This window comes from Brassica rapa, chromosome A08, assembly GCF_000309985.2.
Source record: "Brassica rapa cultivar Chiifu-401-42 chromosome A08, CAAS_Brap_v3.01, whole genome shotgun sequence".
In the NCBI taxonomy this organism is placed as follows: domain Eukaryota; kingdom Viridiplantae; phylum Streptophyta; class Magnoliopsida; order Brassicales; family Brassicaceae; genus Brassica; species Brassica rapa.
Genome location: NC_024802.2, coordinates 10,663,045 through 10,689,905, shown reverse-complemented (window position 1 = coordinate 10,689,905; position 26,861 = coordinate 10,663,045). Strand labels below are relative to the sequence as shown.

Below are 26,861 nucleotides of genomic sequence, written 5' to 3'. Positions count from 1 at the left end.
GACAATACAAGAAGCTTTTGCTCCTGTAACAACTGTGTAATAATTCAGTCGTATGATCGATCATAATCTTAAATAAATGTGAAACAAATGTATCTATATACTTGATGAGAGGATTAAATAGAGTCAGGGAAGATGATGATGATACTTGGCAATAATAAAACTGTTGTTTTAGTTCCTACAACAATGTCACGAATATACTTCATCTTATCTCACTGAGACACACCGAGTGAGAGAGATAGAACATCTGACTAAAATAAACATCAAAAACACACCTACAATAACATATCATCTCTCCCCCAACCAACAACGGAGCTTGAACCAAACAGCAGCAGACTGCCTCTTACTTCCTTTTAGGTTTTTATGTGCACTTGCTTTTGCTACTTCCATCACCTACTTGCCTGCCAAAAACAAAATCTATAGTCTTAGACTCGTAGCTCAATATAGTTGCGTCCAAGTCATTTTACTACTAGACACTATAGAACATCACCTCTAGAGTTACTTTTTCCTTTGACTTTGGTGACTTCTGCTGTGTGACATGGAAGGAATCTTTGAGGTCATCATCGATGTTTGCAGACCTTCAAGTAGCTAGAGAGCAAAGCACATAAACTCAAAAGTAAATTAAAGTGATTGCCATATAGAAATTAATGTAGTGTCCTGTATACTTACTCTAGAAGTTGGCTGAATCCTGCGGACAGACCTACGTGGTTCCATTCCATCTGATGCTTTTGAAGAATTATCATCCGACGCCTTATCCTCTACAATCTTGGCTAACCTCCCTGCAGTAGGAGCTACTTTCCCTTTACCAGTAGTGCTTGACTGGGAACAAGTATCTTGGCCTTGTTGTGAAGATGATGTGATTTGCTCTTCCCCTGTTCCCTTGCCTGGATCCCTGGAAGTTGATGCAGGACCTTTGTTCTCTCCACTCTGACCAACGGCATCTTCAGATTCCATATTTGAGGATGTTGTATAACGAGAGTCCTTGCGGGGAATTATCCTAGGTGCAGCAACCGGCTTCTCTTTGGTCTTGGGCGCAGGTTTGAAAGTCTTGGGCTTCGTTGTTGTTGTCGTCTGTTTTTCTCTCGGTTTAGAAGGCAATCTCCAGCTCCCTGGTCCTGGATTTTGGGGCACAATTGGTTTCACAGCCTTAGCTGGTTCCTTCTGTTTCCGAGTTTGATTGCTCGCCTCTGAAACGTAGTGTTTGCTCACGTCCATGAACTTCCTTGTCTTTCCAGGTTTAGGGACACCATAGATCACTTTTGCTCCCTGCGTTTGCAAACCGGTTCTCTTCATTCGGAGTGGACCAGGATTGCCCTCCTTTCTCCCGATGTTAAATGTAGTCTCTGAAACACCGAGGTCAAGAACACCAGTCTGAGGCGGTTTACCTAAATCCGGACCAACGACAGTTTCCATTTTTGTGTCTTTTCCTTCAGCCACAGGAGATGGAGCTCCTAGTCTAGGACGCTTCTCCTTTGGAGTATCACCCTGCAATTCAAATTTTCGAGTCATTCAAAATAGCAAAGCATCCAAAACGAAGCTTCTAGCTTCACAGAAGGGTCATAGTAGTACCTCATGTGACGAGCTGATGTTTTCTCCTGAAGTAGAACATTCAATCCACCTTCCATCTTTCCATACAAGAGAAGGACGAAGATTCCAAACTTTGATAGTCAAAGTCTCTCCTTGTGCTGCCAAAAAGAAAAGTGACAAACAGTTTAGAACATGAAAATGAGATATCTTCATCACACGTCTTTACGAACCTGGAAAATGCACAGTCACTGTATTTTCATCATTTTTGTTCTTCTCCGTGATAACACCCTCCAACCAACTAAAGGAGAACAAAACACATAGATAAAGCTTCCAAAGTTAGTGGAACGAATAGAATAGGATTTCACAAAACGGAAAATTCAAAACAATTCAGATTTTGTGTTGTGGGATCATTGCTGTTACCTGTCATGAACCCACGAGTCTACCCTATCTCCAATTTTCCACACAGGATCCCCAATGGCAGCTCTACGCCTCTTCCTGGTTCCTTCATATGGCAGGGCAGTAATAGAACGAGCAGTTCTTATTTTCGGGGCCTCATCACCTTCACCTTTGAGGGCTACCCACTCCTTCAGCTTATCTGTTCCTGATAAGAGATAAAAGAATCGGATCAACTAATAGAGTACTGCACATGCATAAAATATAATAATGGAAAGTGGGTGATTATATACGGTTACATATATATCATACACTTGGAGCAATATGTAAAGTAAATGAAAGATAACGATCAAATACCGATCACTGCAAGGACAACATAAAAAAATTTATGGCCAACTAATAAACCTTGTTCTACAGAAAGGTCACTGAACAGCACATAAGCTTTCCCATCCTCTAAGCTCAATACATTGGCAGAGTACCATGCGGTTCTTAATTCAGGTCCTTCCTTGAAAACCTACATAGAAATTTTTTATCTCCATTACAAAAAGAAACACAACCAGCAGCGAGCAGTTTGCTATAGAAAGTGTATATATGCAAACATAGCACAAACCTCTACATGAGAACCTTCCTTGATGCACTCGTCGTTTGTTTTTTTCATAATCTGCTCACTTTCAGTCTGGGTGTCAATCGAAGATTTTGACCCAACTTCTGGCTCGAAAACTACAGCAGTGTGTTTAGCCACGTCTGCACTTATATGACCTTTCTGTCCATTTGTTTTCTTTCCAGTGGCAGAAACTAGACCTAGACCATCAGCTGCTCTCACGGAGCCATCCAACTCAGTATGCGCAGTGCTGGGACTAGCAAAACCTCTATCACTAGTAGTCTCAGTTTCTTTTTCTAATACACCCACTTTACAAGGCTGCGCTTTCTCAGATTCTTGAGCCTGCCTCCAATAATTACTTGGACCCACCTCCACCAGCTTATTGAGCGACGGAGGATGACCCATTGAAACAAGTATTCCAGCTTGTGAAACCGCCTCTGATGCCAGTTCTGCTGCCTTAACAATAGACTCCACATTTTCAGCTCGTTTGGTGGCCGCTGTGGCAGCCTCGACCCTCTTCTTAGCCGCCTCTCTGGCAGCACTAAGGAACGGACTGGAGCTGACCACTGCACCTTCACCCTTCAAGACAGAAGCAGGGGTACCCTGGCCTTGAGTTAGTACATCATTTGACTTGTGGAGATCATTACCCTGATAAGAAACACTAGGAAGGGATGCTTCTTCAGCCATTAATTTTGCCTGAAACGCCGCATTAGCTGCGACATTGGCGGCGGCAGCTGCAGCCTTTGCCACTGCAGCGGCAGCAGCTATGGCAACAGCAGCGGAAGCTAATCTGCCTTGAGTTTCTGGCTGGAGGCCAGCATGCCTCTGTTGCTCTATCTGCTTCCATACGTATTCGCTGTGACTAACGGCTGCAGTAGCGAGAGCAGAAGCATCCTCTGCATGCATCTTAGCCTCATTAAGCTTATCAATGGTATCTGCCGGCAACACAGATCTCTGCTTAACTTCAGATACAAGGTTACCACCAAAAATTGGGGATTGCAAAGATGATTTCATTTTCTTCCCAGGGAACGTAGATACCAGGTTCATAGGGACTGCAGAGATGGAATCAACACTGGCCAGTGTGCCTGCGTTAGAAGACAGACTACCCGGAGCAGCTGTAATAGGTACAGGTGTTGATATAGAAACAAGAGGTGAGACAACTACTTCTGTCTGCTGTAGCGAATTTAAAATGCTTGGATCAGACTCCACAGAGACTGGCATTTTCTTCCGTTTCCTTGATTTCGTCCCAGTGGAGTGTTGAGCAGGTGCTACAACTGTACTGGCTGGCTCAAGTGTTTGTGTCCCTTTGAAAACATTGCCAGAAGTTCCACTCAGAACATGCTTACCGCCAGAGTAAGGCAAGGACGATTCTTTTGTGGGTGTCAATTTTACAGATTCGGTGATCGGGAAAACGGGGAAACGAGAACCAACATCGAACCCACTGGTCTGCGGAGAAGCAAGCCACGGGTTGGGGTAAGGGAGAGGGGACATCCAAGCCGTATTATGTCCAATATTCGTTACTGATGCAGCTTGATGAGCATGTGATGAAGAAGGCAGTGGTGCAGCAGCTGAACCTCTCTGAATGCTTCTTGATTGTAAAGTTTCGAGGGGAGTTGACAAACTCCATAAAGGTGATGAGAGTGGAATTATGGGTTTCGTCGCTGAACTCACTTTGCTACTGGTGTGACTCATTGACGGGGTCTCTGTCTTCCCTGGAATGCAGTTTCGGGTATTTAGCTACGGAATGCAAACAGCAGCAGAGCTGAGAAATAAAATATAACCATAAGAGCTGAATAAATCGAACTAGAAACCTGCACGTGATTGCAATGGCGTTTCAGGACTAGAAACACGCATTCTCTGAGCCCTCACAGCACAAGCACGCCATGCTTTCTCCCAAGTGCCTCTCCCACCATCTAGAGAAGTTCAGAATCAACATGCTTTCTCTCAAAAATGGGTAATACAATAGGTTAAGAGAATAATAGTCTTACCAGCACTACCAAATGCAGATATCATATAAGCTTCATCGGGTGCTGTCCCTTGGCTGTAACGGGAGAGAAAAAAACAAAACAATTATAATTTTGTAAGACAGTAAGATGTGCAAGAACTCTGAATGAGATCGCTACTGAGTCTCTCTGACTCAACAAAACTTACGAGCACGTAACATAGAACTTACATTAGACCACCATAAACAAAAATCTGTGCACGTAGTTGCACTTGTTGCGAGTCAGTGAAAGGTCGACGAAAAATGCTTGAGGGAGCAGTAGAATTCATTTCCGGTAGACTAGTCGTGGGGGCTGAAAGGGTACCAAACGAATTAAGAACAGGAGTCTGAAGACTTTGCTGTTTCTCAGTAGAGTGTGTGATTTGAATAGAAGAACCAGAACTCTGATTAACAGCATTTGCTTTGCCTGCACTTTGAAAATGTTGAAAAGGTGCAGCCCCCTTTACACTATTTCCTTTTCTAGAAGTCTCTTTTCCTGCAGATTTAGGTGTTCGCCTGGGTTTACGCTCAGATTTTGTTTTCGAAGACTTCGCAGCTGTTTTCTCTAAGCTAGATTTTGACGGAGATCCCACCACCATCTGAATAAACAAAAGCATATGCTACGTAAGGATGATAACAACATAATGTAACAGCATTCGCTTTGTCTAGTGATGAAACTATGTTGAGATATAGATCGGACGTACCGGAGAGACAAGGGTAGTTTCGGAAATTTCCACTGCTTTCCTTGAATCGGAAGTCAAGTTCAGCCCACTGCTGGAGGTCGGGTTTCTATCCAAGACCGGAGATTCGGTAGCCATCAAACTCAAAGTATTCTGATCCTCTGTCTTTTTCTGATCCTCTGTCTTACTAAGTTGTAGTTCGGTCATCTTACGAGCTGGGGAAGAAATGACATGAGACCCTAAATCTGTAGCAGCGTTTTCAGTTCCAGTAACATGGGACTTTACAAAAGGCTCAGAACTTGTAGAAGCACAGGACACTCCTACCTCAATTACACCACCTGCAATATCCGCAAGGACAGGTATATATTTTCGATGAGTGCACATTCTTTTATTCCACGAATCTAGAAAAGGAAAAGCATTGGTCGTCCCAAGATCAAGACCGGTAAAACTTAGTCATAAGTTTATAGTAACTGCATTTTTTAACAGACAAATTCTCTTATTTAAAATTTACACAGATTATTGATTCTATCGTGGAAACACACCTAATATGTATCTTTTTAATAAACCATTCTAAAAAATCAGAAGAAACTTCTTGCTGCTACATGATCATACACACTCACCTGTGGGGTGTGAAACAGGAGTCGCAACTGTCTTAATCCCACCGGTAGCAGTCTTAGCCAAGGAGCTAGCACTAGGGTTTTCATTTATGGCATCGTTGTCCAGAACTGACTGAGACTCTGGGGAAAACGCAAAAGAAAAGAGATTACTTCAACATAAATCAAACCATCAAAGAGTAAACAAATATGGTAAGGTCTTTACGGAACGACAATATACAAAGAAAAGACTACACGTGCAAATACTACGGCCAAAAAAAAAAAACATTACCAGGGACGTTTACAACTTCTGTTAGATTTTCTTCTAAAATTCTTCCCTCACACTGCTGAGGCAAAACTTGTCCAGCGGCATCAGCATCTACTGCATCCTTTGGCCCTTCAGAGGCAGGACAGCCTTCGACAAATTGTGAACTTTGGTGAGTATCTTCAGTCTGCTTCCTAGGTTGTTGTACAATAGGACCCCCTGAATTACTTGCTTCCACGGGTAGAACAGTTTGACAATTTTCAGGTTCGGCAGATGAAACCTTCCCGGTTACAGAGAAATTGACTTGCTCATTAGCCTCAGATGATGTAGTCACCATATGCAAATCTACTGCAGATGTAAGACTGACAGCAGGTGCTCCATCTTGGCTTAGATGTTGCGATTCTTCAGGTTTGAGAGGAAATGCTTCACATTCTTTACCGTCAGTCATTGTCCCTGAGATATAAAAGGTATACACATACACATGTAGAGTGTTATAAATAAGTAATTATGATATATCAATTTTGTATGCAATTACCGGCTGTACGCTAAACCCAAAAAAAAAAGAAAGAAGAAGAAGAAATACAGAACCCAGAGTATGAAACTATATATCAAAAGAATGAGACAATATAATTACCTGATTTGTCTATTGGAATGGTGTCAGACTGAGAATTTGACTCCACCAGCTTGGATGCGGAGTCTCTTATAACATAACCAACAGACTCAGACACAACGCTTTCAGATAAGACATGAGAGCTCTTGGCATCCGGATCTGTATGAATTCACAAATATTCACATACCTAATATGTATCTTTCTAAATAAACCATTCTAAAAAATAAAAAAAAAAATCAGAAGAAACTGCTAGAAAGAAAGTTTCACATGATCATACAAACTCACCTGCGGGGTATGAAACAGAAGTAGCAGATGTCATAATCCTACCGGATGCAGCAGTCTTATCCTCTTCCTGGCAATCTGCCACAGCTTCAGTCCGAAGATTAGCCAAGGAGCTAGCTTTAGGTTTTTCATTTAAGGCATCCTTGTCCAGGATTGACCGAGTCTCTAAGGAAAACGCAAATATGGTAAGGTCTTAACGGAACGACAGTATACAAAGAAAAGAGCACGTGCAAAAAAAAAAAAAAAACATTTACCAGGGACGTCTACAACTTCTGTTAGATTTTTTTCTAAAATTGTTTCCTCGCACTGCTGAGGCAAAACTTGTCCAGCGGCATCAGCATCTACTGCATCCTTTGACCCTTCAGAGGTAGGACAACCATGGAGAAATTGTGTACTTTGCTGAGTATCTTCAGTATGCTTGCTAGGTTGTTGTGCAATATGAATCCCTGAATTACTTGCTTTCACAGGTGAAACAGTTTGGCAATTTTCAGGTTCGCCAGATAAAACCTTCTCGGTTACAGAGAAATTGACTTGCTCATTAGCCTCAGATGATGTAGTCACCATATGTAAATCTACTGAAGATGTAAGACTGACAGCAGAAGCTCCATCTTGGCTTAGATGTCGCGATTCTTCAGGTTTGAGAGGAAAGGCTTCACATTCTTTAATGTCAATCATAGTCCCTGAGAAATAAAATGTATACACATACACATGTAGAGGGTTTATATATAAATAATTATGATATATCAAAACCCAAAAAAAAAAAAAAAAAAAAGAAAAAAAATGCAGAACCAAGAGTATAAAAGTATATATCAAAAGAATGAGACAACATAATTACCTGGATTTTCTTTTGGAATGGTGTCAGACTGAGAATTTGACTCCACCAGCTTGGATGCAGAGTCTCTTGAAACATAACCAACAGACTCGGATACAAAGCTTTCAGATAAGACTTGAGAGCTCTTGGCATCCTGATCTCTATCATTGGCATTGACAGCTAATTCCATGTTTTGTTTGAGATAAGATATGCGAGCACTACCTTTCTTATTGTCACCCTTCCTAGACACATCACCATCTGTGGATTCAACCATTGAGTCCATTTGCGAAACATGAACACTTTCTGAAGTCTCAACTCGAAGTATCTCTGTATGTGTCTGAGTCTGAAAAGTAGATTCATGTTCACTGCTTGTTATATTTGGTAATACCCCAGTGAGTTCCAAAGATGCTTCAACTGTTGCGCTGGTATTGGCACTGCTGACAGGAAGATCTTGGCATTGGATCCCTGAAACGTCTGGTTCAGCTACCTCAAGAGAAGAGAGAGCTTGGTCCCCTCTTTCTAGTACCGTGACATCAGATAGCTCCATATCCTTCAGATCAGACTTAGCAGTGTGGTCGCTGATATCATTTTCATCATTGAAAAGCTCTGGAAGCAAAGTGGTCTGATTATGATTATTCAACTCACCACTAGCAGAAACCCCAGTCTGTACAGTTCCGTGGCTACAATCGATTTCCATCCTTGATTCTGTGTTGGCTTCGTCTTCTGTTTGGTCAAGAAGACTATCAGTAGTCTCAGTTCTTATATTGGCATGACCACCAGTATCCACAGCCTCTACAGTCCCGGTATCTGAAGGTAAAACGACATTGTTTTCCTCCATGGATGCCTCTTCCGTAAGGGTTTGGTTATGAACACTATCAGTCGTCTCAGTTCCTATCGTATCAAGACCAGCAGAACTCACATGAGCTAAAACTGCATTATTTTCCGCAACGGTTTGGTCAAGAAGACTATGCGTTGTCTCAGTCCCTATCTTATCATGACAAGCAGTATCCACAACCTCTACAGGCACAGCGGCTGTATTTGAAGCCAAAATGGCATTATCTTCCGGCTCCTCCTCCACAAGAGTTGGTGAGTCATCTTTCAGCGGGACCTGTTCCTGTGCAGCATCTGTCTTGCAGGAGTCTGCTGGAGTATCATCCACAGAAGGGTTGGTGGGAGTTTCCTCTTTGGAAAGAATAGTCTCAAGGCCAGGCTCCAATTGATCCATTGTGCAGCCTAGATCACCAGATTTCTTGATAGAATTATCTTTCTCTCTTACAATGACTTGGTCGTCCTGTCCAACCGAATTCAAAAGCATTTCAACGGATTCTGAGGAAGTAGCCTCAGACCAAACATTAGTATGCCTAGAAATGGCACAAGACTCAGTTGCAGCTGAGCTAAACACTACACCACTACTTGCACGAGAGAAATCCTCAATCCAGTTACTATCTTCGTTACCCTCAATACCAAGAAAAGCCTCAGTTTCGACTAAACTATCAAACCTCAGATGCTCGTCAAAATCAAACCTTGGAAGAGACACCGGAGGAAACTTAGTGTTAGCTTCACCAGCTAAATGGAGATTCTGGTTTTGAAAGTCACTGTCATCATAATCCATGGGGCTATTCCTGACATATATGAGAGAACATGTGTAAAAATCAAAGCTTTAAACAAAGAGATGAATTCAACTCGAGTGTATAGAAACGCTACCTCCCTCCATTCGGCGACGAAAACCGACCTCAGATGTTCCCTAATCGCACGTTCATCTACTGCTCCACCAAAACAATAGCAAACTCGTCAATACTATCTACCCTCTCGCATCCGTTGCGTCGGTGGTCAAGAAGGTTAAACTTACCGGAAAATTCAAGCTGATGGGGCGGACCTAGGGTTCCGGCGAAGAAAAGAGGTTTGGCGAGTGAAGCAGATTGGGAGAGAGAGAGAGAATGATCGATTAATTATTCGATTTACTCAGGGAAATCAAACGAATAATAAATTTAAATTATAAACAAAAAATATGGATGCTCATTCCGCTACATCCACACTGACACGTGTCTTATTTCCTCAATCTTGCGGCTAGTATTGAATTTAACAAAAAACATCTGATAGTAGGTTTTTTAAACGTGAAGTTCACTCGAGAGAAAATTTAGTGACCGAGAGGTAAATAAACGGGAGTCTTTTTTTTTTTCTCACAATGACCAAAAGGCAAGAGGTAAACGTTAATAACGGTACGGTAAGAGAAATGTTTTAAAGAATAAAAATCACACACGGCAAAATTATCACTATTAGAGTAAAAGTAATTAATTAACGGTCTAGATTAACTTAGCAAAAAGGGTTATTTGTGAAATAGGCAATTAGTTTTTTTAGCGAGAGGTTAAAGAGCGATATAACATGCTCCTCGATCTTAAATCATTGAGATTAGGTTTTTACAATCGGTACCACAATCTTGACATGTCGATATATGTAACATGCACTCCATTGCTCATAATAGCGCCTCAAATTCCAAGTACAGTGAATCAAATTCTTTTTCATTGTTTCTTGTTTCCAAAAGTTGAAATTCTCCTCTAGAATTTTATCATGTCCATCCACGACCAGTGAAGAGTGCGTCATGTGTCCATGATCCATCTATCATACATCTCTCTGACATACCCCCTCAAGATGGAGGGAGTTTAGTCACTCCAATCTTGCTCATCAGTTCTTGAAACCGGAATCGTGATAATGGCTTCGTAAGGGCGTCAGCGAGTTGATCCTTTGTCGATATGTGAGTGACTCGCAATGCTCCGGACTGCACATTCTCGCGGACAAAATGGAAGTCTAAGGCCAAGTGCTTCATCCTCGAATGGAACACATGATTAGCACTGAGATAGGTAGCATCGACGTTGTCGCAGTAGACCACAGGTGTCGTCGGCAGTGTAACACCAAGTTCGGTTAACATCGAGTAGACCCATCTCATTTCTGCACCCGTGTTAGCTAATGATCTGTATTCTGCTTCAGTCGACGATCTGGCGATGCTGTTTTGCTTCTTTGATGACCATGCTATCGGTGTAGCTCCCATATATAGGATATAGGCATTTGTGGAGACAAAATCGTCTGTATCTCCAGCCCAGTTTGCGTCGGAGAATGCGTGAAGTGTCAACTGTGATTTGGTCGGCAGAAAAATTCCATGCGACATAGTCCCAGCTAGATAACGGAGGATCCTCTTAGTGGCTTGCCAATGCTGGTTAGTAGGGCAATGCATGAATTAAGACAGCTTATTGACGCTATAAGCGATATATGGGTGAGTAAAAGCGAGGTATTGTAAACTGCCCAACACCACTCGATATTCCCTTGGATCGTCAAGCGCTGTGCCGGAGAGTAGCGCCAGCTTAGGCGAGGTGGCCATAGGTGTTGTCACAGGCTTGGTGTCCAGTATGTTGATCTTCTGTAACAGATCCTGAATATACTTCCGCTGCATCAAGTGGAGACCATGATGAGTACGTGTGGCTTCTACACCGAGAAAGTAGAGGAAATCGGTTGGATCCTTGTATAAGAATCTAGCCGAGAGAACTGTGATACACTTATTGAGGAGATCAGCACTACTGCCTGTGACGATAATATCGTCAACATACACCAGGATATAGACAACATGCGGACTGTTGATGTAGATAAACGCAGAAGTATCAACAAGAGAATTTTGACAACCCATCGCGCAGAGAAAAGTCTTGAGTTCTTGGTACCAAGCTCGAGGAGCTTGTTTGAGACCATATAAAGCTTTCTTTAGACGACAAACATGGTGTGGTCTATCCGAATCAACAAAGCCAGGTGGCTGTGTGACATAGACAACGTCAAATAGTGTGCCTTGCAGGAAGACATTGTTGACGTCAAGTTGTTTGATACTCCACGATCGCGAGACCGCTAGTTGAAAAACTAACCAAATGGTAATAAACTTAACCAAGGGGCTAAATGTATCTGCATAGTCAATGCCATACTCCTGGTTGTTCCCTCGTGCGACCCACCGCAATTTATACCTATCAAGAACACATGTCATTGCTACCCACTTTGTAGCAATGACATGTTGTTGTGGTTCTGGAGGAACCAATTCAAAGGTTTGGTTTTGCAGTTGAGCGTTGTACTCGGCACACATGGACTGTCTCCAGTTCTGGTCTCACAAGGCCTGATTAAGAGTAGTTGGAATCGAGGGTTTTTGGTTTGGTTTTGTGGTGAGAAGGAAAAGCTTTTTGGAAGGTTTAGAGATTTTGTTCTTGGCTCGTGTTTGCATAGGGTGAGTATTTGTAACTTGTGTTGGTGGTGAAGGCATTGGGATCGGGTTGTTTGAGGTAGCTGAAGGTGTAGGAGATGGTTGCGGTTCTGGTTCGGTGGTTTGATTTGGTTGGGGTGCAGGCGGATGAGGTGGGGAAGAGCTTGTGGGTGTCTCTGTTTGTACCTGCGCAGAACTAGTAAGTGTATTAGTTGAATTAGTTCATGTACCTATATTCGTGTTCTGTTCTAGAGGAACAGAAGGCGTCTGAGTAGGCAGCGACACTTGTGATGGAGGATTCTGGCTCGGGGGTAAAGGCGACGAGTGTTGTACGAGTGGTGTCGTGAAGATCGGTATTTGAGTAGGTGGAGTGAAGAGAGCTGGAGAGGGGTGATCATCAGGAGCCTTGTCGAGAACAGCCGAAGCATATATGAAGTGAGACTCGACGAACAGAACATGCCGAGACGTATAAATGCGAACGGTCGAGAGGTGGAGACATAAATAGGCGCTTTGCGTGATGGAGTAGCCAATAAAGACGCAAGGTAATGATCGATCGTCAAGTTTGTGCGCCGTATACGGTCTCAGCCAAGGAAAGCATAAGCAACCAAATATTCTCAGCTTGAGGTAGTTCGGTGGTTTCCCGAAAAGCTTCTGGTATGGTGAGTCGTTTCTGATCACCAGAGATGGCAGTCAGTTAATTAGATAGACCGCGGCAGCAAAGGAATACGTCTAGTACGTTGTTGGTATTTTAGCTTGATGAAGAAGAGTTAACCCCGTCTCGACAATGTGTCGATGTTTGCGCTCCGCGATTCCATTATGTTCGGGTGTGTGTGGTGGAGAGGTAAGATGAGAGATGTCATTGGAGGATAAGACGGATCGCAGGACGATGAATTCTCCACCATTATCTGAATATAAGTTGCGGATTTTTGAATCAAAATGCTTCTCGACAAGGGCCTTGAAGGTAATGAAAGTTTCTTTTACTTAGGATTTTTGTTGGGGGGGTAGAACCATGTATACCGTGTATAATTGTCTACAAAAATAAGATAGTATTTGAATTGATCAATGGAGAGAGTGGGAGAAGTCCAAACATCTGTGTAGATGTATTGGAGAGGCTGAGTTGAGACAATTGTACTTAAATAAAAAGGGAGTTTATGACTTTTATTAATGAAACAATGAGAACATGGTGTTTGTGAAGAAGATGATAAAGGCAAAGAAAATTTTGAAACAACATGTTGCAGAGTAGATAAAGAAGGATGTCCCAAACGGGAATGCCAAAAAGAAAATGAAGTTTTTGGTGTTGGATTGGCCAAGAGAGAGATGGTGTTTGGGGATGTCACTGGGCACTCGCACAACTCGTCTTTAGTTCTGCCTTGTAGTAATTGGACCCCCGTGTTGAGATCCTTCACCTGAAAGTAGGGATGTTATAACGGGTTTCTTTAGCGGGTTCTTAATGGGTATTGAAAATAAATTAATACCTAATTAGACCCATTTAGTGTACTGGGTTTTTAATGGGTTATCCGGCTAAGACCCATTTATTATATGGGGTTTAGCTAAAATAAATGAGGACCCTACTAACCCATTTAAGTTTTTTTTTCTTTAATCAAAAACGTTGTCGTTTAATTTTTATGTACGGGTTTTCTAATCATATCAAAAAAAAAAAATTTGTCTACTCTTTCTCTCCGCGGCGGAGACTCCGCCTAATCTCAATCTCTTCTACAAGCATCAAAGGTTTGATCTCTCTTCCTATCAACTTCCATGTTTATATCTTCTGGGTATCGTTTATTTTAGTGGTTTATTGGAGTAATCATCTCTCATCTACTTGTGTTTGTGGTTAGGATCAGTAAACGTTAATGCTCTTCTTGTGTCGCTTTACTTCTTCATCATCACTGCAAGTTCCAGATAATAATACATGAATGTGTTGTGATTATGATATGATTTGCTTTGTTCCATTGATATTATTTGATTATATATTTGTGACGTGATTGTGATTTCCTTATGTTTTGTGTTTGTGATTGTGCTAGAATCTAGATTGATTAAGAGAATCTGTTTTTGTTCTTTTAGTTACAGCATGGATTAGTTAATAGACATGAATGAAGAAGATACTCTAGCTGAGATAAATTTAGAAGATACACAACCACAAGCACAGCAAAGTGAAACTCAAGTAGGGGAATCAACTCAAGCTCAACGCAAGAGACGTAAAACATCGCCCGTTTGGGAAGACTTTGTGTCAGTGGGAGTAGAAGAAGATGGCAAAGAAAGGGCCAAGTGTTATGCATTGCGGTACGAAGTTAGTGACACGTAGTGAAACGAATCACAGCTTTGGGACTCATCATCTTCAATGCCACTTGAAAACTTGTTCAAAGAAGCCTTTGAAGGAAGCTAAACCTATAAATAAAACAAGAAAGGTATGAAACAAATTAAAAAAAAAAAGAGTTAAATGGGTCTAAATGGGTCTTAATGGGTCAAAGTAAAATTTGTGGGTTTAAATGGGGAGCCCTAATAGACCTTAAAACTAAATGAGTCTAAACGGGTTTGGGTTCTAAATGGGGTGGGTTATAAATGGGGTGGGTCTAAATGGGGTGGGTTTACCCATTTTAACATCCCTACCTGAAAGTGGGTAGGAAAGAATTCAACAGATACGTTATTAGAATTGCACAAGTGATAAACAGAGATAAGGTTTTTATGAAGGTTAGGGACATAAAGGATATCATAAGGGTTAAATGAGCGAGAGGAAGTTTTAAGAGATGTTGAACCAGTATGCAAGATTGAGAGACCAGAGTCAGCAATGGTGACCTCCTCTCCACATGTGTACGGTTTATGAAGGGCAAGGTTGCTCAGATCAGTGGTGAGGTGATGTGTAGCTCCACTGTCCATGATCCAGTTGTGAGGATTGTAAGAAGACGCAGACGCCATGTTTGCTTGTGGCTGCCAAGCGGTCGAAGCAGGAGCATAGGAACGAGACTGAGATGACCCGGCAGCAGTGTTTTGAAGTTGAGAGAAACGTCTAGCGCTGTGACCGTAAACACCGCATAACTGGCATTTGCCTTGATAGCCATGGTTGTTGTCATTGCGCGAGGAGAACTGTTGTTGTTGTTGCAAAGTCTGATCATTCCTGTTGTTCCTGCTTTGATTGTTGTTCTTGTTAGAACCTTGAAAGTTTCCGCGGTTACCAGTATGAAGAGAGGATCCACGGTAGTTAGCTACATTAGCTATTATTGGAAGCACCGTCTGACGCCAGAGTACCTTGGAGCTTAACCTCGAATTGAGAAGCTTCTCGTGAACCTCCGTGACTGATGGTGTCGAATCACGACTCTCAACCTGATCAACCAGTTGCTTGTACTCCTCTTGGAATCCTTCAAGAATGTATTTGATCTGGTCCTCGAGTTCATACGGTTTGCCCAAAAGCGCAAGTTGATCAAATCGAGTAGTGTAGCCTTGGATGTACGCATCGATTGACATCGTCCCTTTGGTCTAGTTTTTGATTTGTTGACACAATTGCTTGATGTGAGCACGAGAAGGCTTCGCATTCGTAGAAGAGAACGTGTCCCAGATTTTAGCAGAGGTTATGGTAGTGGAAGTATCGGTTGAATGGAGACGGTAATAGCGCCGAGCAAAGCATTGTAGATCAGTCTGTCTTGTCTCTTCCACAAGAAGTAGTCCTGATTCGCTGAGATCACACCATCCGTTGTTATCATGGGTGGAGGCATGACAACTGATCCATCGATGTATCCCGTAAGATCGTAGCTATCGAGTAGGGCGTGAACCTGACGGCTCCACATGAGGAAGTTGGATGCTGTGAGCTTCGTAACGTTGGTCATATTAAGGTTGAGAAGGTTTGTGGTATTGGAAACAATGATTGTTTCAGTGGAAGAGGCCGGAGAGTTCGACATGATTCAAAGAATCAGTGAAAAGAAAAATCGTGAGAAGAAGAAGAGTAGAAGTGGCGGCCAAGAGAGTTTTGAAAAATTAGGGATCTATGGCTCTTGATACCATAAAGAGAATATGACTGAATGGTTTGTATTACTCATAAGATTACAGTATATATACATCGTACATTAGGTATTCTAAGTATCTAGTATTTACTGAGAGGTCCTTATACTTATATCTTCTACAGGTGGATACATATCAAAATTCTCTTCATCTTTCTTTCTCTTTTCTTTTTACCACAAAAGTTTGTTTTGGGTTTTGATTGCTGAATTTTGACTGCTTATCATCTTTTGTACTAGTGGAAAGAACTCTGAGTGATCACCTAAAAATCGTGACCTAAACACTTTGAGAGTGTGCAGATTTTTATTTGCTAACTCTTTTGTTAAGTTTTTTCAGGATGTTTTGACTTCTCAAGAAATCAAAAGCACAACAAGACGTTTATTTTTCTTTTAAAACCGTGTTAGAAAAAGAGCAAATAATTTTTGGAAATAAGAAACAGTTTGCTTCTAATGGGTTTGATTTGTGCAGAAACAAAAAAAAAACCAAAGGAAGAGACAAAACATGATCGATGATGATGAGAAGTGGGTCAGAAGTGGTGATCGTCCCTTCTCCAAAGCCAAGAGACGCAACTATGATGGGTTTGATCAGAAGAGCTTCTGACTTATGTCAGTTTGGAGAAGATGTTGCATAAGGCAATTCATGCTATCCGACAACTCAAAAAAGAAAAAAAACACCAACACTTTTATTGCACCAAAACATCAAAGTAATTTTTCTTCTCTTTCAAATTCTAATTTGAAAACTAATGTGTTGCCTTCTGATAAAAGCAAAACTGTGAAATCTACAAGCAAAGCTCATTCTACCAGGTGCTTCAAATGCCATAGGATCGGTCATTACGCTAACAAGTGTCGAAAGCAAAGACCGTTGGTGACTTTGGAGAATGAGAACGTTGAAACCGAACCAGAAAAGGAAGATCCATTACAAATTTTCGATGACTTCACATATGAGCCAATGGAGGGGCTAGATGAACAAATTTGTGGTCATCAAGCCAACCAAGAAGAATCATCTTCCATTGAAAAAACGGACCGAACTCAAGGTGAGCATTGTGTTGATTATGGTTCTTTTGCTTATAATCCTTTTCCTTTTAATGTTTCAGATTTGAGGATAAATCTTTTTGAAAAGGAAGGGAATGATGTGCCCCGGTTCGTGGATCAGTCCATTGGAGCCAACCAGCATAGAGATAAGGACGTTCTGAACAATTTGACCGATTGTAAAAATCTAATCTCGATGAATTAAGATCGAGGAGCATGGTATATCGCTCTTTAACCTCTCGCTAAAAAAAAGTAATTACTTTTTTGTTTGCCTAATTCACAAATAACCATTTTTACCAGGTTAATCTAGACCGTTAATTAATTAACAAAAAAGAAAAGAGACATTACATTTACTACGGTAGTGATAATTTTGCTGTATGTGATTTTATTCTTCAAGACATCTCTATTATTAAAAGAGAAGTACCAATATAAATTTCCCCTTAGTTTTCAAAGTTATTTACATTTGAATGTCACTGAAGTAATAAATTTACCTATCTTTTAGTATTCTTGTCTTTTATAGTTTAATTAATGTATTTTCCTAAAATAATGTATAACAAATTATGTTTATTTATTTAAAAAATGTTTCCTATAATCTGGGTAAACAATAAATCCTCCTATACATTAAAAGAGAAGTCACTTTAGTGATTTTTGCTGACATGGCATTAATATAGAGCTTCTCAGAAAAATTGTTATAATTCTATTGGTCGATTTTTTTGAATTTTATTTTTCATTTATTTTAATCAATCGTTTATCTAAACAAGCCCAAAACTATTGTCGATTTTGTTAAGCCCATATATAGCTAGGGGATAATAATTATCGATTTAGTTTAGCCTTGGGCAAGATTTAGAACTAAGATAAATATTAAAAATTTTCCTTATTATTCAAACAGTAAACTTGCGCATGTTGATATCATATTAATTACATTTGATTAGAAAATATTTTAATGTTTCTAATTAGGTTGTTTGTTTTTATTAACTTACCTTTCTAATAGCCCTGCGACTTTGCCCCGAACCGAACCAACATTTTCGGTTTCCGGTTTGGTTATGTTTTCGAGATCGGTTTGGTTCGGTACGACTTAAAAAAATATTTCGGTTTTCGGTCGGTTTTTGATTATTTTTTTTTGGAAAAACCGAAAATAACCGAAAGTAACCGTAAATAACTGAAAATCCAAACCGGAAATAACCGAATTTAACCGGAAAATCCGAACTTTTTTAAAAACCTATACCGAAATTAACCAAAAATCATAAAAATCGGTTATTTTCGGAAATTTAGGTGAAAACCGAAAATAACCGAAAACTGAACCGAACCGAACCGAAATTTAATTCGGTTACTTTCAGAAATGGTTTTTAAAATTTCGGTTAACCAAAAACTGACGGTTCGGTTTGGTTTCAGAAAACCAAAGTCGCAGGGCTACTTTCTAATATGGATTACTTGCGCAAGTTGAAATTATTAAATATACAAATAACTTATTGACAAAATTTGTTTTTAATAACTTACCTTTCTAATATGGATTACTTGCGCAAGTTGAAATCATTAAATATGCAAATCACTTATTTACAATATGGATTACTTGCGCAAGTTGAAATCATTAAATATTATCGATTTAGTTTACCCTAGGGCAAGATTTAGAATTAAGACAAATATTAAAAACTTTCCTTATTATTCAAACGGTAAACTTGCGCATGTTGATATCATATTTATTACATTGCTTACAAAATATTTTAATGTTTCTAATTAGGTTGTTTGTTTTTAATAACTTACCTTTCTAATATGGATTACTTGCGTAAGTTAAAATCATATCATATGCAAATCATTTTTTGACAATACACATTTAATATCTTTCTTTAAACGATTTTATTATTTATTATGCACAAAATTGTGTGTCATTAATATGAGAAATAAATCGACTGTATATATATAGCAGACACCCAAGGTCTTAAAATACAAACATTCTATTTTCATTCTTTAAAGTATTATTCACAAATCTCTCCTCTCATACTATTAAAGTATTACGACGATGCTGCTTGTGTGCTTGAGGTGCGAGAGACTCCAGCTTTTCTGTCATCCATCTTTTATCAGAGCCTTGATTCATTTTATATTTTTTTCTTCTTTTTGTAGACAAAACTAAAAAGTGCAGTCCAGTTGTAAGACCTATTAGATGCAACAAGAATGTTAGTTTCCCGTACAAGGTAAAACCCTAAACTCAACTATTTGTGTCTTGTCTCCAAAAATCATGTCTGGTCTATCTTTTCCATGTGTTGAATACTGGTAACGACAATATGGTCTTTCTTTTTTTATATGTAGACCAGGTCGTGAGAGTGATAGTGATCCAGAAGACCTTGAACATGCTGAGAAGCTTCGCCAAATTAAAGCAGTTCTTGAAGAGGTTCTTTAGTACTTTTTTTTTTTTGAATATAGTCCGGGGAAAGTATTACATAGTATCATTTAGTAATACTATCTTATATCATTTTTTTGTTGAATAGACTATCTTATAAGTAAACTAGCATTATGCATTTTTTATTTAATTTATGAGGTCATTTTCTCACATCAGAGAACTTTTTGGAATGGCGTAGGGAGAAAATTTCTCATGGATATACAGGAAGGTTCAACTGAAGCCGCTGAAGTGGGATGGTGAAGGCGAAGAAGAAAAACCTGTAGAGGCCCTTATGATTCTTCAATACGGTGGTGTTCTAACTCACGCTGGTAGAAAACATGTGTTTACATACTCTACCATTTAATTTGTCATTGTTATATATATATATGTTTTCCAAATATGGAAGAATTGTTTAACTTATTGATGTTTGCTTCATCTACATGCAGGCAGAAGAGCTTGGTAGATTCATCCGATACAATATGTATCCAGTAAGGCCCCCTGATCTGTTACTTTTATTTTGGAGTATTTCACCGATGAAATGGCCTTAAATTACATGTTTTTTTCAGGTGAAGGGACTGGTTTGCTTCGTCTCCATAGTACATACCGTCATGACCTTAAAATTTACAGCTCTGACGAGGGACGTGTTCAGGTACGTACACCTTTTACATTGATACTACTGAAGATAATTAAGCATATGTGTTGGAAAAAAATAATGTTTGAACTGGTTCGCATATGGTGACCAGATGTCTGCAGCTGCTTTTGCTAAAGGTCTACTTGACCTAGAAGGACAGCTGACGCCAATCCTGGTTTTCCCTTCTTAATATTATATTGCTGGTGCTTAATTTGCAATGTCATCATGTGTTTACTAATAACTAGACATTTTTCCTGGGCTACGCCCGGGGTTATAAAAATATAAATGTATTTAATATGATAACGCACATATATTGCATCCTTTGCTGAAATAATAAATCATATATTGAATTAGAAAAAAGTAAAACTGACAATTTATCATTTTTACTATCTAAAAATACATATAGAAAGATCAACAAATGTGAAATGAATAAAGAATAGTTAAATCTAAATTATGATCCAAATATTTTTTTATTTTATATATTGGATTATCATGAAAACAAATTATTAATCATAGATAAAGTTTATCTGGTTAGGATAGAAATAAACCATGTATTACACGTGTAAAATCTGAGAACATATTGTATCACTATTCTAACATAGTAGATGTTGAAAGATTTATATTTTTTTGCTTGAAATCAGTGAGCTTGAACTATTTATTAACAATGAAGTTTTAAGTAGCAGTATTAGAAATTTTATATGGTATTTAAAATTAATATGAGTTGATGCCGCTTGCAATGATGTTTTGATGACTGCTACCCATTATAGAACAATCCTCAAAAAGTCTGCCAAAAGACCTCAAAAGCTTACATCAACATTTTGTTTAATGCTAAATTTGAAGTGTTTTTAAATTTTAAAACTATTATTAATAATTGTAAAACAGATTTTATAAATTGTTTTATGAAAAGAAAGTTTTCTATCATTTATTTTCACATTTATTTTGGTTCGTTACCAGTGATTATTAATTTGATTATCTTCTTTAGGAGTATGTTCATAATTTTATGCATAAATATCTTCTTTATGATCAATCCATGTTCAGCGTTTGCATTTCTGAGTTTCTTTGCAACCAAATTTTCTTTGTTTTTAATTCGCTTATAGCCATTAATTAGGCTATAAACAAACAAACCTATTTTATTTTTGTTTGTTATTTTTAATCGATTTGTTATTTGATGTTGTTTAGAAATTTTTGTGATTTATTAATCTAGATGGAAGTGATGACTTAATTTTTGGGTATGTGTGTATATCAGATGGGTTTGATAAATTTTACTTTTTTGGTAATTATATTGTATTTTAGGTGAGCAATTAGAGTAGAAAATATTTGACTATAAGCTAATTGTGGATATGTTTTATTTGTTTCTTTTTGTTCTTTTTCTAGTGTTTAATGTGATATGTATTATTTTATTGTTGATATTTCATCTTAAAAATATAGTTCTACATTTTGTGCTACTCGGTGGTGTTTTCGGTTTGGTTGTGTCCCAGAACATAGGAGATGCTGTCCAAGATAGAGGATCTCTTCGTCTAAAGAATATACTTAGCAATATAAATGCTTGGCATCTTTCAAAATGATGTAGTGTTACATTTGAGAATAAATAAAAACAGCTTTAGTTGTAATATCAGATGCCATTTGACAATATAAATTTTTCATAAATAGTTTCAAAAATATATAGAAACAATTATTCATCTAAAATTTGCTTGCTTTCTCTCGTCTTTCATTGTCACTGCTTAATAAAATTTATAGAGAAAATATATTTTCGGAGCAATTCTGGTCACAGTGGTTTACAAAAAGAACATTGGTTGTCCCAAAAAAAAAGGACATTGGTTTTTCTCCTTTTGCCTCTTTAATACAAATACGTTAACATGTTCTCTGTTTTGCTTTTGTCTCTTTGCTACCCCAGTGATTAGATGAATTATTTTTTCTTTATGTGATCTTTGTAGTGAATAAGATCTGGAATCTCCATCATTGTTTGTTAGTTATAATTATAACATATCGGTACTTTGCGAAATGAATCTTGTTCACCCTAACACATCACCTCATTTCGCAAAATGAATCTTGTTCTTTTGGTGATAGACATTGTGTTAGAAAGAACAATTTTTTTACTTCAACTACACTCTACAAACAAAAGACATAAAAACCAAAATTTTGAGAGATTATTCAAGTTTCTGAATAGTTGTAGGATCTCATTCTTGATCCTATCCCTGAAACATTCTCGTTTTTTTCTGTATAAATTGAATAGTTAAACCAAGAAGTAGGATCTCATTCTTGATCCTATCCCTGAAACATTCTCGTTTTTTTCTGTATAAATTGAACTTGTGCATATCCAAATCAATCTCAAAGTAATTTGGTCCTGTCCAAATGATCAACACACACATCAACAGTAGCACAGAGCCTGAAAATTAAATGTGCGATTAGCTATTGAAAACTAAATGAAAGATTTGTAATCCATCCCAAATTCAATATCAGAATAACTATCGTTGTAAGTTGTGAAAAAAAAATTAGTAGAGCTTAGCTGAAGACTCTGATATTCACCAAACCAGCCATCATCTTCGACCTTTCTCTAAATGAAACTGTAGATTTTCTTCTGAATCATTTTACTTTCTCCATTTTTTCATACATAAATCTCTACAAAAAAAAAGAATATGGAGAGAAACAATTATCTAATGCGGTTAAACATTATTGCTTTGAAGTTGCCTTGAACTGTATTCCTCTCCACGCACATCAACAAACATCCTAAGCTCGCTATCGGTCAGGTGCTCTTGAGTCGCAACACTTTATTAAACAACCTCTGTTGTTCCTCCAGCCACCTCCTGTAGCCACTGAATTATGAAAAAAATTAATGCACAAGTCTGAGCAACAATGGATCTAGCTCCGGCTGCTCCTAGACACAGAAGCGTGCTCACCTGATGATCCACAAATGTAGGACACCTTCCATTATTATTATCTACACGTTCTTCCTAATACCATGTTAGGAACTTTTATTCCATTTTTCAATCCCACTTTTGACAATCTTTAGCTAGGCCACATTTATTGTCTTTGCCACCACCAGCTTGGCCTCTGCCTCAACTACCTCTAACAACACCTCCATGTTGATGTTGTCTACCACTAAGTATGATATAATTAGATGATAAATACCACCAGCACGTTGATAAGAAAGCGAACTAAGTCAATAACACTTACATTGGTAGGTGTCTCACATAAGGAGTGCATCGCTGCCAAGGAAATAATTTGTTCACAATCAACTTCTTTTACAAATGTATATATATCTCCTAAAGAAGAATCAAATATGAGCAGAGAAAAGATCAAAGATTTTGTGATAGAACGCCTATTTATAGGATCCAAGCTCTAACCATTCCAGGGCCCTCTGTACATGGACCTCCGACCAAAGCAACGATTCTAGCCCCAGTTCCAGGAAAGCAAGCTCCAAGCAATCCAGCAGCTACACTCAACACCACACCAGTGCATCTTTGGGGATGATGACCGGGCTGAACAGGCCATTGTCTGTTTGCAGCTCATCCAAAAGCTGCATACCAAACATCAATCCACGTCACAACATATAATCATTTACCAGCACAAACATATCAACCGTAACTTACCAAGTCCAGTGTGTATTCACAATCCGAGGCATGCAGCAAGAACCTGTTGACACCAGCAGCACTCTGGAACCCATTTTGCGCTCTTTTGGGAAACCCAGAAGTGGGAACTCTCCTCGAGGAAAGCCTCAACTGATCCAAAACCTGATTCTTAGACACTTCTTTATTCCCTTTAAAGACAAAAACTTTAGACATCTCCGAGAATCCCAACTCATGAACATGAGCCTGCGTCCCAAAAGACACAAACCCCACCAAAGCATTCTCCGGAAGCAACCCAATCGTCTGCTTAAGTGCAGATTTAGCGAACCCCAACTCCTCCTCGATCATACACGTATCGAGAACAAACACGAACACATGAGGAGGCGTCTGAGGCGGAGCAGCGCCGGTTCTGGGATCGAATTGGCCGGCGGTGGAAGGAAGCGCGTATTAAACGGTGGTGTACAGAGGGTAAAGCTCGCCGGGGAGATTGGTCTCGGAGATCATGTGGTAGTGAGGAGGGAAAGGGTTCCGCTGGAAGCAGAAAGGGCAGATCCAGATCTTGGGTGCCTTTTAATCTTGCCTTGGAGAAGATGCAGCCATGGTCTCTCTCGATGTAACTACAACAAAACAGTGGTCATCAGCAGTTTTGAAGAATGGTTTTAAGTAGTTAGAAGAAGATATGAGAGACTTCTGATGACATGCTAACCTTCAGGCTGGCTTTGTACAGCACGTTCTTGAGTCTGAATTTGATCCTCTCTTTGGATTTTACCAGGAGACGAAGCTTTGAGCTGCTCTTCAGTGATCTTGAGGTAATCTTCGGTTGTGTAAGCTTTTGGTGATTGAGCATCATCTGCTTATTTCAAGGAAATCACCTTCACTAAAACTCCGTTCATGAATATGAATATGGAAAACAATAACAGTGGTTACAAATTGGCCAATATAAAAAATTTAAATTTACTAAACCCCGGGCGCATCAAAGTATGCCTGCCACAGACCCAAATATTGTTCATTATATCACATCGTGTGGTCTGTCAGAAAAATATAAAAGAACCAAACATGAAGCCAACTAAACTCGTTGGGCATGAACTGAAAGACCGAACCTTCAACAACAAAAAAATATTACACGAACTGCACACTGCTAAACCCTCAATGCGTAACTTGCAGACCACAGAAAGTCACAAAGACACATACATAACAACATACTTCTGAGTTTTGTCGGCAAAAACTATAAAAGAACCGGACATGCAGACAACTAAACTCGTTCCTCATGAACTGAAAGACCAAACCTTTACTAAAAATATTACATGAACTGCACACTGCTAAACCTGAAAGCGCAATTCACAGACTATTAGATCAAACCAATAAAAAACACAATCACTGATTAAACTTGACCCACCTGAGAATACTGAGAAAGTGGCTTTGCCCATGGAGCCTTAGCTCGCTTCTTCCCCGCCTTCGACTTCTCACCATCCGTCACCACTTCACCTAAATCCACAAAAACATTAGAAACAAAATTGCCGGAAGAAGAGAAAATAATAAAAGACAGCTTCAGTTTTCTGCAACATGTTATTACAATCCTTATAATTAAAAACTACAATCCCAGCAGATCCGGACTTAAACCAAAAAACACACACAACAGAGAAGAAACCATTCATGAGTTTCCATAGTTAGACCCGAGAAAAGGATAAAAAGAAGAATCATACCTCTTTTTTTTTTGCCTTTTGCTTAAATTTTGTAGCTCAATAATCTAGGAAGAAACGATGGCTGCATGAAAAACAAAAAGACCATGAGTGAGAGAGACAACCAGTATCAGCTGAGCTAAAAGAATGATTCAGATAGAGAGAGACGTAATTGATTTACGTTGTAAAGAGAGCGAATGCGAAGAATGTTGTAGAGACGAACATGTTTACAGTAGATCAAGAGATTCTCATCAGGTGGTGAAATCACCTCCTCCTCTTGTGACGATTTCGCGCAACAATTCTGCCTACACATTCTCTTTCTGTCTAAGCAATTCAGTAGCTACAACATGATCGGCTCCTGGGTAGAGTTTTCTGCAAATAGGATTATTCAATCAATGGAAGCAGATCTGGGAAAAAGAAGGCAACAAAAGAAGTTTGAACCTAAAAAAAGAGCAAAGTGAAATCGAAGATCTCAAGAGCTATTAGCTAGCGAAGGCGTTGAGGACGGAGACGCAGCTTCTGAATTTGAGGGGAGCGTAAGGGAGGCATTTTGGGCTTAATGGGCTGTTTAAATTGCTAAGAAAAAACCCAAAATAAAACCAGTTTCGAAGATGACATGTAAAACGAAATGTTTTGATTGGAGGATTATTTTTGCTGACGTGGACATGCTAGAAGTGGAGATTATCTCCCTTTTAGTATAGTATAGATGTCTTTTTATCTTTCTTGCTTCTCAAAGTTTCTTTGGTTAGCAAGGACTCTTCCATGTTGGATGGTCTTGATACTGCCAACATTGAAATGGAAGCTGCCAAAGTTTGTCCTATGACTTGAGTCATTTTTTGAAGCGTGTGTATCAGTCAATCAACAAGATTGATTTCATCATAATTGGACAATATATGCAGGCTAGATTGAATGAGATTGTAACGTCTGGCAAAAAGATGATCAATGAATTACTACTATTTATTATTATCAAATCATAGTAGTAATTATCAAATTAAATACGCAAAAGGCAAAACAAAAAGAGAGAGACATAACATAAAATAAGTTAGCATATTACATTGCAAATAAGCCAAAATATTTCAAAGCAGTCAAACAACCTAGAAAATTAATAATCGAACCAGCTACCTTTTTTTATTAGACCGGATATTAGTTCCACCAATAATCGTGGTCAACTTACCAACATGGTGCATATATGTCAAATGGACAAATCTACGTTTAAGTAACCTAACCTGTAAGGGATTTAGATTTTTTTTGTGAATCTCGTGGACTGATCTAACGCAGATTGAGGTTCATAGGTGAAGTTTCAAGAAATTGTTATAATTTCATTGGTCGATTGTTTTTAATTTTTATTTATTTCGTTTAGATTTAAAAATTTAAGATAAGTCTAAAATCATTTAACATCACTTGCCATATAATCTAACGAATATTACAAATAACAATTTATGGAAACTAATTCTCGAAATTATTGAATGATTAATAATGTTTTATTTATTACTTTTAATATTTATAAACTATAAAATATAATGAACGGAATTTTATATAAGATAATTATAATAGTTTTATACTCTACTTGATGAATTGTGTTCGAATATAATTATATAATAACTATTTTAAATATTACAAAATCCAAA

At 38.8% G+C, this 26,861-nt stretch overlaps 1 protein-coding gene and 3 long non-coding RNA genes across 15 annotated transcripts; 2 read left to right on the top strand and 2 right to left on the bottom strand.

The window, feature by feature from the left end:
• Positions 1–118: 118 nt before the first annotated feature.
• Positions 119–9,801, bottom strand: LOC103834307 (mucin-17). Of its 3 annotated transcripts, XM_033276842.1 has the most exons (21): positions 9,590–9,801; positions 9,445–9,503; positions 7,765–9,362; positions 7,184–7,609; positions 6,933–7,094; positions 6,672–6,806; positions 6,065–6,490; positions 5,800–5,916; positions 5,204–5,517; positions 4,692–5,098; positions 4,507–4,559; positions 4,330–4,431; positions 3,193–4,230; positions 2,528–3,156; positions 2,323–2,431; positions 1,945–2,125; positions 1,755–1,822; positions 1,567–1,682; positions 667–1,482; positions 488–585; positions 119–398 (listed from the first exon to the last, which is right to left on the bottom strand). In XM_033276842.1, the coding sequence occupies exons 3-20, from the start codon at positions 9,350–9,352 to the stop codon at positions 496–498; spliced, it is 6,777 nt and encodes a 2,258-aa protein (XP_033132733.1). In that variant the 5' UTR covers positions 9,353–9,362; positions 9,445–9,503; positions 9,590–9,801; the 3' UTR covers positions 119–398; positions 488–495. The 3 variants fall into 3 exon arrangements, with proteins under 3 accessions (XP_033132733.1, XP_033132732.1, XP_033132731.1); XM_033276841.1 differs by having other exon boundaries at positions 119–414; positions 2,528–4,230; XM_033276840.1 differs by having other exon boundaries at positions 2,528–4,230.
• Positions 9,802–13,370: 3,569 nt separating this feature from the next.
• On the top strand, positions 13,371–16,426 carry LOC117127227. Its single transcript, XR_004450098.1, has 2 exons — positions 13,371–13,696; positions 13,804–16,426. It is a non-coding gene; the product is annotated as an uncharacterized LOC117127227 (long non-coding RNA).
• A 489-nt stretch (positions 16,427–16,915) lies between these two features.
• LOC103834306 lies at positions 16,916–22,628 on the top strand. 2 transcript variants are annotated; one of them, XR_004450097.1, is made up of 8 exons: positions 16,916–16,988; positions 17,049–17,202; positions 19,102–19,172; positions 19,288–19,369; positions 19,557–19,686; positions 19,804–19,845; positions 19,924–20,006; positions 20,101–22,628. It is a non-coding gene; the product is annotated as an uncharacterized LOC103834306 (long non-coding RNA). The 2 variants fall into 2 exon arrangements; XR_004450096.1 differs by having other exon boundaries at positions 16,976–17,202.
• LOC103834009 lies at positions 22,510–25,803 on the bottom strand. 9 transcript variants are annotated; one of them, XR_004450095.1, is made up of 10 exons: positions 25,675–25,803; positions 25,415–25,605; positions 25,258–25,318; positions 24,951–25,039; positions 24,518–24,879; positions 24,261–24,404; positions 23,579–24,171; positions 23,163–23,505; positions 22,886–23,087; positions 22,510–22,801 (listed from the first exon to the last, which is right to left on the bottom strand). It is a non-coding gene; the product is annotated as an uncharacterized LOC103834009 (long non-coding RNA). The 9 variants fall into 9 exon arrangements; XR_004450090.1 differs by having other exon boundaries at positions 23,163–23,251; positions 23,333–23,505; positions 24,261–24,582; XR_004450088.1 differs by having other exon boundaries at positions 23,163–23,194; positions 23,333–23,505; positions 24,261–24,582.
• Positions 25,804–26,861: the final 1,058 nt, after the last annotated feature.